This window comes from Acipenser ruthenus, chromosome 11 (genome assembly GCF_902713425.1).
Source record: "Acipenser ruthenus chromosome 11, fAciRut3.2 maternal haplotype, whole genome shotgun sequence".
NCBI classification, from domain to species: domain Eukaryota; kingdom Metazoa; phylum Chordata; class Actinopteri; order Acipenseriformes; family Acipenseridae; genus Acipenser; species Acipenser ruthenus.
Window position 1 is genome coordinate 24351843 of NC_081199.1, and position 16184 is coordinate 24368026.

The following is a 16184-nucleotide window of genomic DNA, read 5'->3' on the forward strand; positions in this document are numbered from 1 at the left end:
GAAAGGAGTATAGTACAGACAGTCATTTGTCTGCAGGTAGATGTGTCGTGCATATATCTAGAGAATCTCTTCTCTGTTTGTGATGAACCGTGCCAAGGACAAGTTGCTGAGCATATCATAATCTGTATGGAGGTTGTCTGTCTCAACACCTGTCTTTCAGTCACAGTTAATTGTTTTCATTGAGAGAACCGCTTGCCCAATTGGAATGAGACTTGCTAAGGACGTTCTTGCAACTTTTGTATTTGTAAAGTCAAGGAAAATACGTGCCATTCCATTGTCACAGCCCGGGTTTTTTTCTTGTATGCGCAAGCCATCTTTATTAAGCATTAGATACTATGATGCATTTTTTTTTTTTTTTTTAAATCTGTGATCTTTAGTTGATTTTGAGCATTTTCATTTGCAAGTGAACTGTGACATAAGGGCCTTATCGAGCACTATATTCTGCAATTTTGAATGCTGATTTTTGGATACTGTTTTAATTCTGGAAACTGTTTGTTTATTTTTTCTTTTGCTAAATTGCATTGCTTTCCTCCGCTACTGATACTGTTATCTCCTTCCATCCCAAGAATCTGCTGAATCCTCTGAGACTCTCGGAATGTGTCACTGCATCCCCTCTAACTGGTACTCTCCCGTCCTTAGTTGATGATGCGGTGACCCTCTACAATGCCACCCTTACTCATATCATCAACACTGTTGCCCCGCTTACAGCCAGAACTGTCAATGAAGATCGAAACTGCCCATGGTACACCCTCAAACTTCGAGTGCTTAAGTCTGCCTGCTGCAAGCTTTAGCTCAAGTGGAGGTCGTCTGGACTAACGGTTCACAGAGAGATCTGGACGGACCATCTCGCGAGCTACAGGCGTGCGCTCACCACGGCCAGGGTGAAGTACTTCTCTGAAGTCATAACTATGGGACACAGTAAAGCAAATGTTCTCTTTAAGACCATTGACCAAATCCTACATCCAGCCACCGACAGATCCATCTGTTCATCCTCCTCTCTTACCTGTCATGATTTCTCCTTTTTATTTCGGAACAAAATTGACGACATCTATTCTACGCTCTCCCACCACAAACCCAGTTTACTACTTGACCACCTTGACGCTCCTCTGGTTGCCCCTCCTGCCCTCTCCTCTCTCCATTGCTGATGTTTCCGACTTACTGTTAAAATCAACTACTGCCACGTGCCCCCTGGACCACTGGCCGACTAACCTTGTCCGACTCTGTACCTCTGATCTTGCTCCTTCCATTATGCACAGTCTCAACCTGTTCCTGGACTCTTGCCCGAGTTATGCTGGTACTCCAAAAACCCTCCCTCGACCCCAGCTGACTTATTTCCGTCCCATCTCCAATCTCCCTTTTCTCTCAAAAACTCTTGAAAGGACTGTAGCCAGTCAGCTGATGAAACATCTCACAGGTAACAATCTGCTTGAATCTCTTCAGTCTGGTTTCCGGCTGCATCACAGTACTGAAACTGCATTACTCTGGATTGTGAATGATCTCCTGCTCAATGCTGATGCTGGTGCTCCCTCTGTGCTTGTCCTCCTTGACCTAACAGCCACTTTTGACACCGTAGATCATGGCATTCTTGACCGCCTTCAGAAGTATGCTTTAATCTCTGGAACCTCTCTTCCCTGGATGTCCTCTTACCTATCCGGACGAATGCAATCTGTTTTCTATGCTGGACGCAGTGGTGTTGCAAACCCAGTCACCTGTGGTGTCCCCCAAGGATCTTTTCTTGGGCCCCTTCTCTTCAATATCTACATGTTTCCCTTGGGTCACCTCATCCGCCAGCACAGCCTCATGTTTCACTCCTATGCTGACGACACCCAACTCTACTTAAAACTTGACACTGGGAGCCCCTGTGCCATGGTCCGGCTCTCAGCTTGCATTCAAAGTCCCTCCCAGATGCAGAGATACTTTGTCATGCATTTGTCTCCTCTCGACTCGACTACTCCAACTCTCTATATGGTGGTCTCCCGAACTGCAGCTAGTTCAGAATGTCGCTGCCAGGATCCTTACCAGATGTAAAAAATGTGATCACATCACCCCCCGTCATGCCTAGCTGCACTTGCTACCTGTAAAGTTCAGGATTATTTTCAAAACTCTCCTACTCACCTACAATGCCCTTCATCACACAGGTCCCTGCCCACAAGCTGAGGTCCTCCGACTCTGGCCTGCTTGTTATCCCCAAGCAAAAGTGCACCACACTTGGAGAACGCTCGTTTAGCTTCATGGCTCCGACTCTTTGGAACTCTTTCCCAGCTTTGGTGTGTGATGCTCCCACTGTCGCTCGCTTTAAATCAACCCTCAAGTTGATTTAAAGCGAGAACCTGAGAAAAGAGAACCTGTTCTCTTTTGCTTTCCATGCTTTTTAATCCTGATATCTGCTATTAGCTGCTGTGTTGCTGCTACTATTTCATGTATTATGCACTTTCCACTGTATTTAATGTACTATTTCATGTATTATGCTACTATCATGTATTAGGCACTTTCCACTGTATTTAACGTATTATGCTTTTTTTTTTTTTTTTTTTGGATTATGCATTTCACTATTTTAAGTATTATGGATTTTCTTGTTACTGCATCTTGTAAAGCACTTTTTGATGGTGGTCCACTATGAAAGGTGCTATATAAAATAAAGATTGGTTGATTGATTGATTGATTGATTTACCGTGACACACAACACAAGGAGACCAGGTTAAAAGCTGACAAATAATTTTGTTGCTAAAAAGAGCAATGGAGGAGCCGTTGGTAGAACCTGAACTCACTTTAGTTGTTATTGCTCTTCTATTCCAGGTGCTGCCGAAACCAGGTCAGCTGATTGGCCGGGCTCTGCGAAGCTCCTCCCAGGAAGTGATATTGTCCGAGAAGGGAATCCAAGAAGTGTCTAGTGGAGGAGGCGACATGAGTGACAGTATGTCCCAGAGTGAAAGTGGGGCAGCAAGGCTCTCCCGCAAGAAATCCAAGGTATCCATAACACACAACCATGTGAATGAATGTGGAAGTTACTATTGGAGAAACATATGTACTTCTTTATCTTGCCCAATACCGGTAGTTGTTGGATGGAAGTATGATTTATTTCATATACTGCTTGCTTTGTGAAGGTGGTCACGCACTGCCAACATATTTCTTATTTTAGAAAAGTTTCTACTTTAAACACTGCTTTACCTTTTTTAAATATGAATAATTCCAGTTGAGAAAAGAACAGCAAATTAAATATCCAATATATTACCTGATGCAGTAATGTGCTGCTTCATTTAAAATGAAAAGGTGTGTAGACTGTATACAAATTAAAAAAAAGAAAAAAATTGCTCACAGATAAGACAGAATTCATGAAAAAAAGGTGGAAGTGGCAATTAAGGTAGATTTAAAGCAAATAGCTGTATTATTAATTATTTCAACACTGCAGATTGTAAAACAGGAAACATAACTCCACTAAAAACCAGTCAATATCTGTATACTGTGTGCCTGATAATACCAGTGATCTAGAGGCCAAATGTGAATTATTTTTGAATTCATATCCTTCTTATAGAGCAAGATCAAGGTGAGAAGAGCCAGTATTTCCGAACCCAGTGACACAGACCATGATCACAAGAGCCAGTATACCTCACTCGGTAAAGCCCTCTTTTATAAATTATAGTGAAATGTTAGAAGGGACAACAGTTCTTTCCTTTGCTATAATGCTGAATATTATTATCCATAATACAAGGTAAATGGTATGCATCCTATATTATTATTATTATTATTATTATTATTATTATTTATTTCTTAGCAGACGCCCTTATCCAGGGCGACTTACAATTGTTACAAGATATCACATTATTTTTACATACAATTACCCATTTATACAGTTGGGTTTTTACTGGCGCACAGTTGGGTTTATACAAGACTTTTGTTAACCAGGGATTTAACATCTACTTTAATTATTAAAAATTGGGTTTAATGGCAGTTCAATTCATTTCTAGGGTTTCCTTGACTTCGCTGTGGTGGTTTTTTTTTACTAAATAACATGTGTAGCTTATTGTCTGGAGCCAACATGGTTGTTTCCTACCAATAATGGAATTTGTTTTAAAAAGCTAACTTCAGTTTTATCACAACTGGATAAGCGATTATCCAGATATATGTAAAACTCAGTTGTATTTAATGGTAAACTGTGACTGAGCTTAACCCTTCTTCACTTGAAATGTACATGTATTTAGTGTATGTAGTAATGCAACTAAAGTGGTCAAATAAATCATCCTTGAGGGATTAATATTTATTAAAATAGAACCCACTGCCAAAAAAGCATCTAAAATCCTAATACCAGCTTTTTATAAAGAAACCAGTTTCCAAATGCTGAAGATTTGTTTTTGTGGCAGACATAGTCTTACGACACCAAAAGGAGATCGAACAAATGGACAGCTTCCGTGACCAACTGGGGGAGGACTGGCTGCGCTATACACACCACCTGCAGGAGGTGAGTGAGGCACAGCCCAAGGCAGGCCCAAGCAGCAGCTCTCTTACAGTATCTGACCACAGTCCAAACAGCAAGCAAAAAACAGCAGGCAGCCCCAGGAAGAGAATGCGCATCTCTCCAGACCAGAGGCTGAACGGAACCCAGGTGACATCAGAACCTGGAGAGGCAGAGCCTGAGGTAGAGGAAAGTGAGTCTACCCTGGAGTGGGAGGAGCATAGCCAGGAGGGGGTGGAGTCTGTCCTTGAGGGGTCAGAGCCTACCCTTGAAGAGTGTGTCCTCCAGGAATTTGAGAGAGAGGCGATGACTGAAAAAAGAAGAGAGGAGGAGGAAGATGAAGAGGACGATTTAGAAGGCAAGGAGAATTCTAGTTCCTGAATTTTCAGAAATGACCACTAGGGGTATGAGACCATAATTTCTGTCCTCTGCAACTTGAAAATCTATACAAAATCACACTTGTAAAGGGGAGAGAAATGAGGTAGTCATTACTAAAACCAACTCACTTCATAAATTCATCTTTTTAGGAGTCTTTTTTTAAAAGCAGATCCTGTGATTGAAAATGATAGTAGTTTAAAAGAAACTGCAACAAGGAAACAAAACACAGGTTTAGATATTATCCCTGTTTTGCACAGGGAATAAACCTGTGGTGGCAAGATAACAAAAACAAAAAAATATTAAATAGGGACTTATGACTTTTTTTTATATATATATATATATTATACTCCTTGTCACAGACAATACTTTTAAATATACAAACGTTTGTATTGCTTTGAGTTTTAATGGGAAAAGAGTAGTGATGCAATCAGCAACCTAATTTCTTATTCGATTATCGTATAGGCATTTATCAATGATAATCGATGCAGTCGTTTTATTTTTCAAAATAAATAACAAACTTTTTTTTTTTTAACAGATCCAATAACTATAAACACTGTTGTGCATAATAGTCAAACAAAAAGGCACAACTTACATTCAAATTAGAACACTTCCGATAATAATAACAAAAAATACAAAGAACTTGCGTCTGCATCAGATGTCCCTTTAACATTGTAATAATAATAAAATACTATATTTTAACAGAAGTCATATCTATCTGAACAATGGTTGTTAATTACTCAGCTACATTTTATGTCCAATGCAAAACATTTTAATTAATCTCCTAAATCCTAACTAATTTAACTACCGTACTAAATTCAGCCTCTTTTTATATAATATTGCCATATTATCCAAACACAACATACTTTGAAACAAAAGAAGGTAATCGTTAGATTTAATATTGGCATTCTTTTGAAATTATTATGTATAACACTTTTTAGTACAAAAAAAAAATGCATATACTCACCAGTGAAGCAATTCAACTAATTTTACACTGGGTATAGCCAACGCGAATGTAGAAGCCTAAAGTGCGTATCCTAGCAACATGCTGACATTGTTTATATACCATAATAGCACTAAAAGAAGCACACTCAAGGTTTTAATGCAAACCGGCAACAGGAGACTTCAAACTGGGTTCTAATTTTGATGCATCGATTCACCAATATGTAATCAAAGCTCTGGAAATTTAAGGACAGATGATCAATAATCGATGCATTGATTAATTGTTGCACCACTAGAAAAAAGGCAATATCAATTTAATGTCTTAATCAAATAATGACCAGCATTGTTATCGATTTCTCCTCTCGCTTGCAGTGGATCTCTGTCACCCCCTGGTGGTAGGCGTCGTGCCCGACGGGGAGTTCCCGGAGTCGGGCGGCTCGCGGCTCTTCCTCCGGGTGAAGCCTCGGCACGCAGTGGAGGTAGACCTGCAGAGTGCCAGGGTCCTGGCCCGACTGGAGCTCGACAGTCTGAGAGAGGTCAACACCTCCCAGGCCGCCTGGAGAGAAAAGGTCAGTCCGGTTCTGAATTTGTGAGGAGTTTGGATACTGGGACAGTGGCAGCAAAGTAAGGGAGCTCTATGTTCTATTTGCAGTGTTAGCATGTGCAGTGAATTTAATGCCTGTGAATGAAATTGCCATAACCCCACAGGGTTTTGATAATATGTTACCTGTCCCAAGCATGACTGATTATTGTAAATGTAGCTTTTTTTTTATCAACATCAGGAAGGGTTAGACAGCAGATATGACAGACTCTTATTGAGAGCTCATAGTTGGATTTCAGTTGGCAGGTGCTTTCCAGACTGCATAAAAGAAGTGATAACTGTCTATAGAGAAGCGATGGCACAGGAAGTAGCGGTTTAAAGCTTCTCCACAAAGCAGTGCAGCATGGAATTTTGAGACCAACCGGGGGGAGGGGAGGAAGCGTATCTCCATGGCCTGAAACCCTTAGCCACTCTGAGACTGCATGCAAAAGTGCCCAGTTACATGTAGATAATACTAATTTTCACTGAAATTGAGACTAAAAACGTAACAAATATTCATGGAATGGGCCAGCTAATGACTAAACAAATTCGAAATGTACCTTCCAGACATGTTTTTCACATACGCCTGTGATAATGACATCTGCTACTGTCCCTGCTTGAATTGCTGAAATGTGTTCAGCATGTACATTTCTTTGAAAAGTCACAGTTGGTAGTTCGACAGTAACGGCTCCTGTATTCAGGCGAGACAGCCGTTCCTATTTAAATGTTCCATTTAGGGGCATCTTTTTCAGTTGTAAGAACGTTCTGCTTATTGTTACATGTATAATGTCAGGGTGATAAATGTAACAATGGAGTTAATATAGGATTATAAAAGGGGCCTGGTTGCACCAGGGCAGGTTTTAGAGTAGGGATGGCCTTAGACCAGTTTGGCTTTAGACTCCTTTGAGTGGGTGGCTGATTGTTGCTGTCTTCTACCCCAGGGCAGGGAGGAAAATCTTCCATCACTGGAACTGCACTTCAGTTACATCAGCAGGGACCGGCAGAGGCGACGCTATGTCATGCTGGATGAGAACCCACAGCAGGCCTTGCAGGTGAGTAATGACAGGCAGCGTGAGTAGTACAATGGGTGCTTTTGTTTTTTGTTTTCTTTTGTCATCATGCGGTTATTGAGAAACATCAAGCTCTGTTGATGTCAGGCTCTACTTCAAACACAGGATATTTGCTAAACCACGGCCTTATAACAATTCATATCTTTCTGTTTTTGCTAAGCTTGAAAGTTGAGTTGTCATTTTTCTTTAACTCTGCTTGGCTTTGAACTTGTTTTGAACCTGTCTGGAGAAGGTGCTGGAATTCATGTGACAATGTGGCCATTTCCTGTCTATTTAAATGTGGTGTCTCTGGGCTGAAAAACAGGTAAAGACAGATTAAGAGAGAATTGTAATGATTAAGTATTGGAGCAACAAAAACAAGAACCACTCAGAATTATAGAAAACTCCATAAAGTAACTGTTACTCCATGTTAGTATGTTTTAATGGACTGATTCAATTTTTATTTATTTATTTATTTTTTTATATAAATTTAGTCGTTGCCAATTATTTTTTTTATATTTTCTCCCCAGTTTGGAAATGGCCAATTATTTTTATGCTCAGCTCACCGCTACCACCCCTGCACTGACTTAGGAGGGCGAAGACGAACACACACTGTCCTCCGAAGCGTGTGCCGTCAGCCGACCGCTTTTTTCACACTGCGGGCTCACCATGCAGCCACCCAAGAGCTACAGCGTCGGAGGACAACACAGCTCTCGGGCAGCTTACAGGCAAGCCCGCAGGCGCCCGGCCAGACTACAGGGGTCACTGGTGCGCGGTGAGCCGAGGATACCCTGGCTGACCTAACCCTCCCTCCCCCCTGGCGGCGCCGCCCCCTGGAAGCTCCCATTCCGTCGGCAAAGGAATAGCCTGGACTCGAACTTGCGACGTCCAGACTATAGAGCGCGTCCTGCACTCCACGTGGAGCGCCTTTACTGGATGCGCCACTCGGGAGCCCCGTTTCAAAATTTTTCTCAAATCTTGGGGTCAAGATTTGTTTAACAAGCTATGAATGGTAAACAACAATATCTCAAAATGATGTAACCTTACTTTACATTGATTTAAACGTACCAATTCAAGAGGAGCTCTGTTGCTGCAATATTGAACTGCATTCATGCAATTTAGTTTAGCCATGTGTCTGATTTTTATGCTTTCTGATCTATGTCAGATGATTGGGAAGCGCATTCATATAGTCAAACATGTTTATATATGGCTGCAGCTAGTATGTTAGTTTCTTTTATGGTTTGCAACTGTTTTTGTTTTGAAGAATATTTTTATGTGTGTGTGTGTATATGTAATATATATATATATATATATATATATATATATATATATATATATATATATATAAATACATACATATATACACACCACCCATTTGATACAAATCCGCTATATATCGAGGGCCGCGATATAGCGAGAGACCCACAGAAAAACAAATAGGCTAACAAACACTTTACAACCACTCCTTCGTTTTATCGGGGGTGTCAGGGTTCAATATAAATCCTCTACACAACCCGCGTTTTCTCATTTCTCATATAAAAAGCAGCACTCCGTTTTAATTTCTACAGCGGAGGGTAATTGCTTCTCATCAACTTAAGTCTCCAATTACTTTCATGAATCTTCCTCTCCTTTCTCAAATGCACAAACCCGCTCCATTGAAAGAATCCATTCCCAGCATAGGAGGCTTGTTGCTAGGGAGCTGACGTCGCTGCCCTGTGACTTTTGCTAGTGCATAGCTTAAAAAAAACGCTTCAGCAAGTAGATATTTAGTAGATAGAAGTAGATAATAAATAATATATATATTAGTATTATTTTTTTTTTAAGTTGAAAGAAAACATCATAAAGTAAACTTCAATATCGTGTTTTTATAGCTGGTTCTACAGTTTTTCAGTTGTGTGTGTGTGTGTATTTATTTATTTATTTATTTATTTATTAGTCCTTAACAGAGGCCTTCTCTAAGATTGCGGAGGAGAATGTGCAAAAGCTCTTGGAGCTGGAGCCTGAGTCTGTGCGCCTGCAGTGCCTGAAGTGTAAGCTGGAGTTTTCGCCAGGAAAGCCTGAGGAGCAGAGGAGGCTTCACTCTCTCAACAAGGCCCGAGGGGAGGAGCTGGAGGAATGGGCAGAGACAGCTGGTAAGCAAGCTAAACTGTATGGGGATCTTCCACTCCAATACCCCTTCTCCACTGGTGAGCTGTCACGTGCCAGATAACATATGGAAAAGTTAAAACAACCTGGAATGGGCAGTACATGATGTATAGAAAAATGTGTGTAGTGGCATCAGGTTTTAGTAAAAGCACATATAAAAAAAGGCCTACTGCTTAGTAATGCAGGGGTCCCTGAACTCATGATGGTGGATAGCCAGCAGCCATGCAAACCACACACCAGGCCATTAAAACATTATTATTATTATTCTTTTTAATGTTCTGTTGAAGCAAACACCATGAGGTAGGTCTTCCACTTATGTCTCTGAAACTCAATCCGAGGCAACTCTCAATGGTGCTGAACTGTGTATTGGCTTGGTGATGTTGACTAATGTCCACATGCGAGGCGGGCTCTAATTCATGCCATTAGAGGTAAAAAAAAAAAAAGTGAATATATCCCATTCTTTTTTCACACTGGTACTTCTCAGGTTTTCTTTTTAAGACAGCTACAGCAATCTGGTTACAAGCAGGTTGGTCCAGCTTTCAGAGTGGCATCAGGTTAACGTACACTACAATTTGTCACAATTAGCTGAAAGTCAGGCAGGGGGTGTTCAGGTCAGAACTGAGGTGTGGAATATTGAGCTCTCGTGAAGTCTACTAGCTCTAGGCAGACTTCACCTTTCATGAGCACTGAATTAATAAGAAACAGAAAAGAAAGCCCCCAAATGAAAGCTGAGTAAAAATAGCTTTCAATCACAGTATATGCAGAGAGGAATACATGCAAGGATTGTTTTATCAGCATAAGACACTCCTGGTAAAGTCATGTAATGGTTAATGAACGATCCGATACTGCTCTGAGGCCAGTGGTCGAGGTTGAGCCTCAATGGGCCCAGCAGGCTTGTTGCCAGCATTGTGCTGTGAGCTTTGACATACAGCACACAATCTTCATCCAGGTCTATGAATTCAACAACTTATTTATTAATCTTAAAATCCTCCCCTGGTTTTAAAAGGGAGTGTCTGCTGAATTCACATGGCCTTCCAGTGTGGGAATTCTTTCTAGAGGGTAATGGGTTCATACTACTGTATGTAAATCTACTGCAAAATCATAGTGTTTACACAGGTATTCTAACCAAGCCATTAAATCAATTGTCTTACTTTTTATAGGGTCTAATTAGATTATAAAGTCACAATTTTGGTACTTTTCCAGACTTTCACTCTGGTAAAAAGCCAAATAACTTCCTGTGAAGCTATTGTTAAGACCACACCTAAGCATCAGTCTAAAGTAAAAATGAATTAACCTTAAAATGATAGGGACATGAGTGTTTGTTTTTTTTGTCATATCCTATCCGTCTTCTCTGATTCCCTTGGTTAACTATGCACTTTTTATATTATGGCAGGGCAACTAGCCCTGCGCAGGGAAAATGTGTGTTTGTGGCACGGAGAGAGTTAAAATCTCCCTGCCAAACTAAATTGTTCATATTTTTGTTGTTTAATTATCACCCGCACCTGGTAATTATTGTAAATTAGTGCCAGGTGCAGGGTTTAAAAAGGGTGAAGCCAGTTTGTTCAAGGCTGCTGTGTGTGAAGAAGCCCGCTTGATAGTGTGCTCAAGTGTATATCAAAAAAGAGAAAAAAGGTACTGTGTAAAACCTTTTGTGTGTCTAACAGTGTTTTGTGTGTGTTTAAAAAAAAAAAAAAAAAAAAAAAAAAGAACAAGAGAGCACAACATGCCAGATACCTTCAGGTCGGCTATAACAAGTAAAGGCAAACTTTAGATATTCTATTTGTGATTAATCTTAAAAAGCTCCAATAAGATTTCCCCTGCTGAGCTTTGTTTACGTCACTTTATATAGAATTTTTATTGTGTGGGACAGAAGGGGTGATTTCATGTAGAGGGCTGTCTAAAAAAGTGTGTCTGCTTTGAAGAGGCCACAGTGTGTGTCTGTTCAAGGCAAGCTGAGTTTTCTCAATTAAAAGCATTGTTCACACCCTTTTAAAAGGCTCATGCTTGGCTGTTGTTTACAGCTGTTTCTTGTCTGGCATCCTGTCAAATAGATGTGGAACTGTTAACTTTTTGCTTTGAAGTTACGGCCCCAATACACAAGGTTTAGGATTTATTTCCTCTTCCCAAGTAAGTTGCCATTGTTTTCACTTAAACAATTGTCTTCAAGTTTAGAGCCCAGACAAGAAAGTGGCGAATTTAAAAGCAGGAACAAAATAAAACCCCAATTGTTGTCAACAAGTTTGTGTCACTGGTATCACCTGTATCTTGATAACAGCTCATCCAATTGTGATGAAACTTGGTATAGACATTATTTAAATTTGATGACTCTGCTTGACATTTGTTATAAAAAGCTGTTTGACAGACTGGTACTTGATTGGCTAAATATTGGTCAAGGTACCTTTCATTTTAGAATATAGTACACTAATATTGAGGACAGTTCTAAATGCCATATACAAGTTGCATCTTGTATACAAGTTGCACACTACTATACTTGGGTAATAGTATTCTATATACTGATATTTTTGATAGGCTAGTATACAAGACTGTGCATTATATAAGATGTGCACATTCTACAAGGATGTGCAGTATATTTAAAAAATTACTGTAATTTAATGTTTTTGCAGCTGTGGCACTGGATTTATGTTTTACTGTTTTCCATTCCAGGCACAGCTCTTGTCTGCCCAGCATGCACAAGTGACCATGTGGTCCAGCTCGCCAGCCAATCAAAACGTTGCACCAGTAGCCTGGTGCCAACCCTCTCCGAAAGGACTTCCAGCATGCTGCAGATCACCTTTGTTGACAGCAACCCTCCCACAGAGGAGCAGGTCAGCAGTGGGGCGGTGGGACTAGTGATCAAAAATAAGCTGTCAAAGAAAAAAATAAACAAAAATGACTTGGTATTACAATTCATAGAATTACTTAAAGATAAGAAAATAAATGGTCCTTTCCACAAAATTCTTCCTATGTTATTATCTGCCCCAAGGAACCAGCCTGTAAAACTAATCTCATTCTATTATAAACTAGAGCTGCCACCAATTCCATCTGTAGCGCAGTTTACAATGCAATCTTCAACTGGACATTACACAAGTCTAAGATGACCTGTATATATTACATTTTGTAAAATTGCTATTTCTAAATTATTTCACCAACCTCCAGTATTTCCCTGACAGTATAATATACTCACAGCCTGCCTACTCCATTTCTTTTAAGTGGCACTGCATGTTAAGAATTAAACTGATGAAGCTTCTCTCCTTGTCTTTAGGGTGCTGGAGTTTGGGCAAAGTCTCCCATGAGCAGCAGCCCTCGAGAAAACATCCCAGTTTCGGAGGATAATGGGACTGATGACGATACGTTGAAGATGAATGAACACAGTAACGTAACTGAAACAGACTCGCTTCTCATGGCTAGAAACCTGAGTTTCTACATCGGAGAGGAGGAGACGGTGACGGAGGTGGGGCGAGACAGCTGGAGAGATGAGGGCCACGAAGCTTCGTTTAATATCGGCGACTCCCAGCTAGCAAGTTTCTGCACAGCCGACCCCTCAACACCTGTGAACAAGAGGGGTTCCTTTACCAGCGGGACGCCGGGGGAGATCCTGTGTAAAGGAGACAGTTTGGCTGGGAGCTATACCAACAGCATGCTGGTGGTACCTAAACCACCTTCAGAATATGGGGAAGAGTCAAGTGAGGGTGAGGATTTTAAAATGGAAAGCAACCAGGCGTTTCAAATGTTGTTGGGGTGTGTGTGTGTGTGTGTGTGTGTGTGTGTGTGTTTCTTTTTTCTTATAAATGTAGTGGCCGCCAATGGTTTTATAGTCTGGTTTTCTCCCAAATTTGCACCCTGACGACTCGGGAAACGGAGGCTGAAACATGCAAAACGTGCTTCTGCCAAGTCGTCATTTTTCGCACTGCAGATCCACAGCGAAGCTATAGTGCCGGAGGACAACACAGATCTGAATGGATCCACTGCAGACCTGTCAGCCACAGGGGTCGCTGGTGCGCGGTGAACCATAGAATGCCCTGCCGACCTAAGCCCTCCCTACCGGGACAGCGCTCAGCCAATGGTGCGCCACCCCCTAGGAACCCCCGGTCACGGTCGGCAATGACATAGCCTGGATTCGAACCTGCCATCTCTAGGCTATAGGGCGCATTCTGCACTCCACACGGAGCGCTTTTACTGGATGTTCCACTCAGGAGCCCAGATGTTTTCTTTTGAATACATACAGCAGAAGTTCTAAAATTTAAAGGATATAAGTGGGTGCAGCACTAATATGCTTTACCACGTCCCTTCTTTTCAACTGGCTTTGAGAAATCTTGGCAGAAGAAATTGTTAGAATTACATATAATGATGAAAGCATAGGCAACAGTAGGGAATAATACAGAACATATAGGTTAGCATATTAAATGACTAGGAAACTTAATATTATTAAAATAGAATGTAGATGTTATAAAGTATCCCTTTTAGAAATTCACATAATGCTAACTCTAAACTGGATCCTAACAATCTGTAAAATACATGTGAAGCCAGATTCCAATGTCAAGTGGGTGAGCTCTAAAGTGGCTGAGTAAAATGTTTACCACAGAAAGGATTCAGTGGTAGATTACAAAGCAAGCAGCTAGAAATGATGGACCTTTTAGAAAAGCTCAGGTACTAGCTAGTAGAAATCCGTCGCTGTAACAAGTTAAGGGTAGCACCAAACAGTCGACCTCAGAAACTGGTAGTCGATTAATTCTACGTCATGTAATTGTGAAATAATTGTGACGTGTGCGGTTTCAGATGGACACAATGGCAGTTGTGGTTGCAAGCCATTAACATAGAAATCATTGAAAAAACAACAAAGACACGTAACAAATAGTCATCTCCAAAAAATTACAGAAAACTATATATATATATATATATATATATATTTATTTATTTTATTTTTTTCTTACAGTTTAGAACATTCAATAAATGGTTTTAGAAAAGTCCGAGCAGTTTTAAAATAGTGCATAACCAACAAAGTATTCTGAAACCATACATTCACAAACGGCACCAGACAAGCGCGTGATTTATTAATATTTTTTTAAGTCGACAAGTCGACCTATTCTCCTATTTCTTACCTATTATTACTCTAGCCGTTCTACCCCTAGTGTCGATTAGCCAGTAAAAAAATTGGTAAATGTGCAATCTAAAGTGTTTGGGCACTGCTAAGGTCAATTGTGTTTGTTCTGCAATTAATCTGCCTTGCAGTTTATCATACTTTATTGTGCAGTTAGTCAGACCTGTATTGCTGTTGCTTTGCTCAACAGATTACTTTTACTTTTGCAGTGTATTTAATCACCTGCCTGTGCTGAGCAGTGGTTAAAAGCTGATTTGTGATTAATCTGTGGCTCTGTGTTCCAGCTCAATACAACCTCTTCACAGGAGATTTCCAGAGAGTGGATCACAGACTCAAGCTGTTCTTTGATGTTGAGGTGTTTGAAGAGGACACAGAGGAGCTGCAGTGTTTCCTGAAGGCAAGAAACATTTTACATACAGGGGTCTCTTTTTTTTAAACTACATACCAACCAAAAAGGCAGTACATTTGGAGTTAGCTCGCACGTAAATTAGTGAGCCTAACGTGCGCTATAAATCAAAATGTACTGCCCCATTTACTAACAGAGAACGCATTCATTTACATACACAGTATTTGGCTAATTTACATACCATAGTGACCACCGTGATATCAAAAGCCCCAGCAGTCCTGGCGTATCTTTTGGTCAGTAGCTTATTGTGAAGGTGGAAGTGGCTTATGTTGACCGAAACTGAGCGATCAACAGACACAGCACTCAGCAGGGAACAGGCAGAGGCAACGTAAAGAGAAACGGCACTGCTTACCTTTTAATTTTAACATGTATTCCATGTCTGATGTAAAAAAAAAAAAAAAAAAAAATCCTTTCTCCTTTTAATGGATACAGCCCGCCCATTCTTTTATAAAATTGCATTGTACTGTATCGTTCTAGAATTCTCCTTTAAAACAGCCCGCCTCTTTAATATAACACACGTATTCAACATGTGCAGTCTGCATTGTATGAGTTACATTCCCATTAAGCCAGTCACAGCTCACAGAGATAGTAAAATAGCCAATCAAATAGCACACAGGATCCGTTTCCTCACGCACACAGCACACATAATTTTGATTGGGATAGTGAAGCGAAGGCTTGTTTAAACTATTTATTTTACTTTCTATAAAATTTAAAATCAGTAGCAAAAAACTAGTTGTAGATGTCACGGAAGCGAAAGGTGGAGGCGGAACACAGAAGATTCCAAAATCGTTAGCCAGATGATTATTTGCTGAATGAATAATTTTGACAGCAAGGCAATATGTCTGATTTGCAGTGCAACGGTAATAAGGGATCCTAGTTTTCCACAATAAAAAAAAAAAAAAAAAAAAATTCTCAGATTAAAAAAAAATATATATCTGTTCTGCAATTAAAATAAAAGGCTAAAATTGAGTGCTATGTTTCAGAATGAATGTATTTACATGGATATGTGCCTTTCAAAGGTTCCCCATAAGGACGAACATCACTGTGTACTACATTCTCTTATATTCATGTCTCTTCTAAATGACATCAAGGGGGGAGTCTTGAAAATAGGCGCTGTAGATGGGTCTTGTTGTAAAATT

At 40.3% G+C, this 16184-nt stretch overlaps 1 protein-coding gene across 4 annotated transcripts in view; it reads left to right on the plus strand.

Annotated features, from left to right (window-relative positions):
* Positions 1-16184, plus strand: part of LOC117426183 (serine/threonine-protein kinase 11-interacting protein-like) — a 61043-nt gene that overhangs the window by 19442 nt on the left and 25417 nt on the right. For all 4 annotated transcript variants that reach the window (XR_009330541.1, XM_034043558.3, XM_034043559.3 and 1 more), the window contains exons 12-20: positions 2797-2967; positions 3533-3614; positions 4359-4808; positions 6140-6336; positions 7289-7399; positions 9333-9528; positions 12206-12366; positions 12804-13230; positions 14924-15036. Coding sequence is in view for 3 of the 4 variants with exons in the window: in XM_034043558.3 (XP_033899449.3) it covers positions 2797-2967; positions 3533-3614; positions 4359-4808; positions 6140-6336; positions 7289-7399; positions 9333-9528; positions 12206-12366; positions 12804-13230; positions 14924-15036 (1908 nt within the window). In the remaining variant the exon portion in view is untranslated. The remainder of the gene's footprint in view (positions 1-2796; positions 2968-3532; positions 3615-4358; positions 4809-6139; positions 6337-7288; positions 7400-9332; positions 9529-12205; positions 12367-12803; positions 13231-14923; positions 15037-16184) is intronic.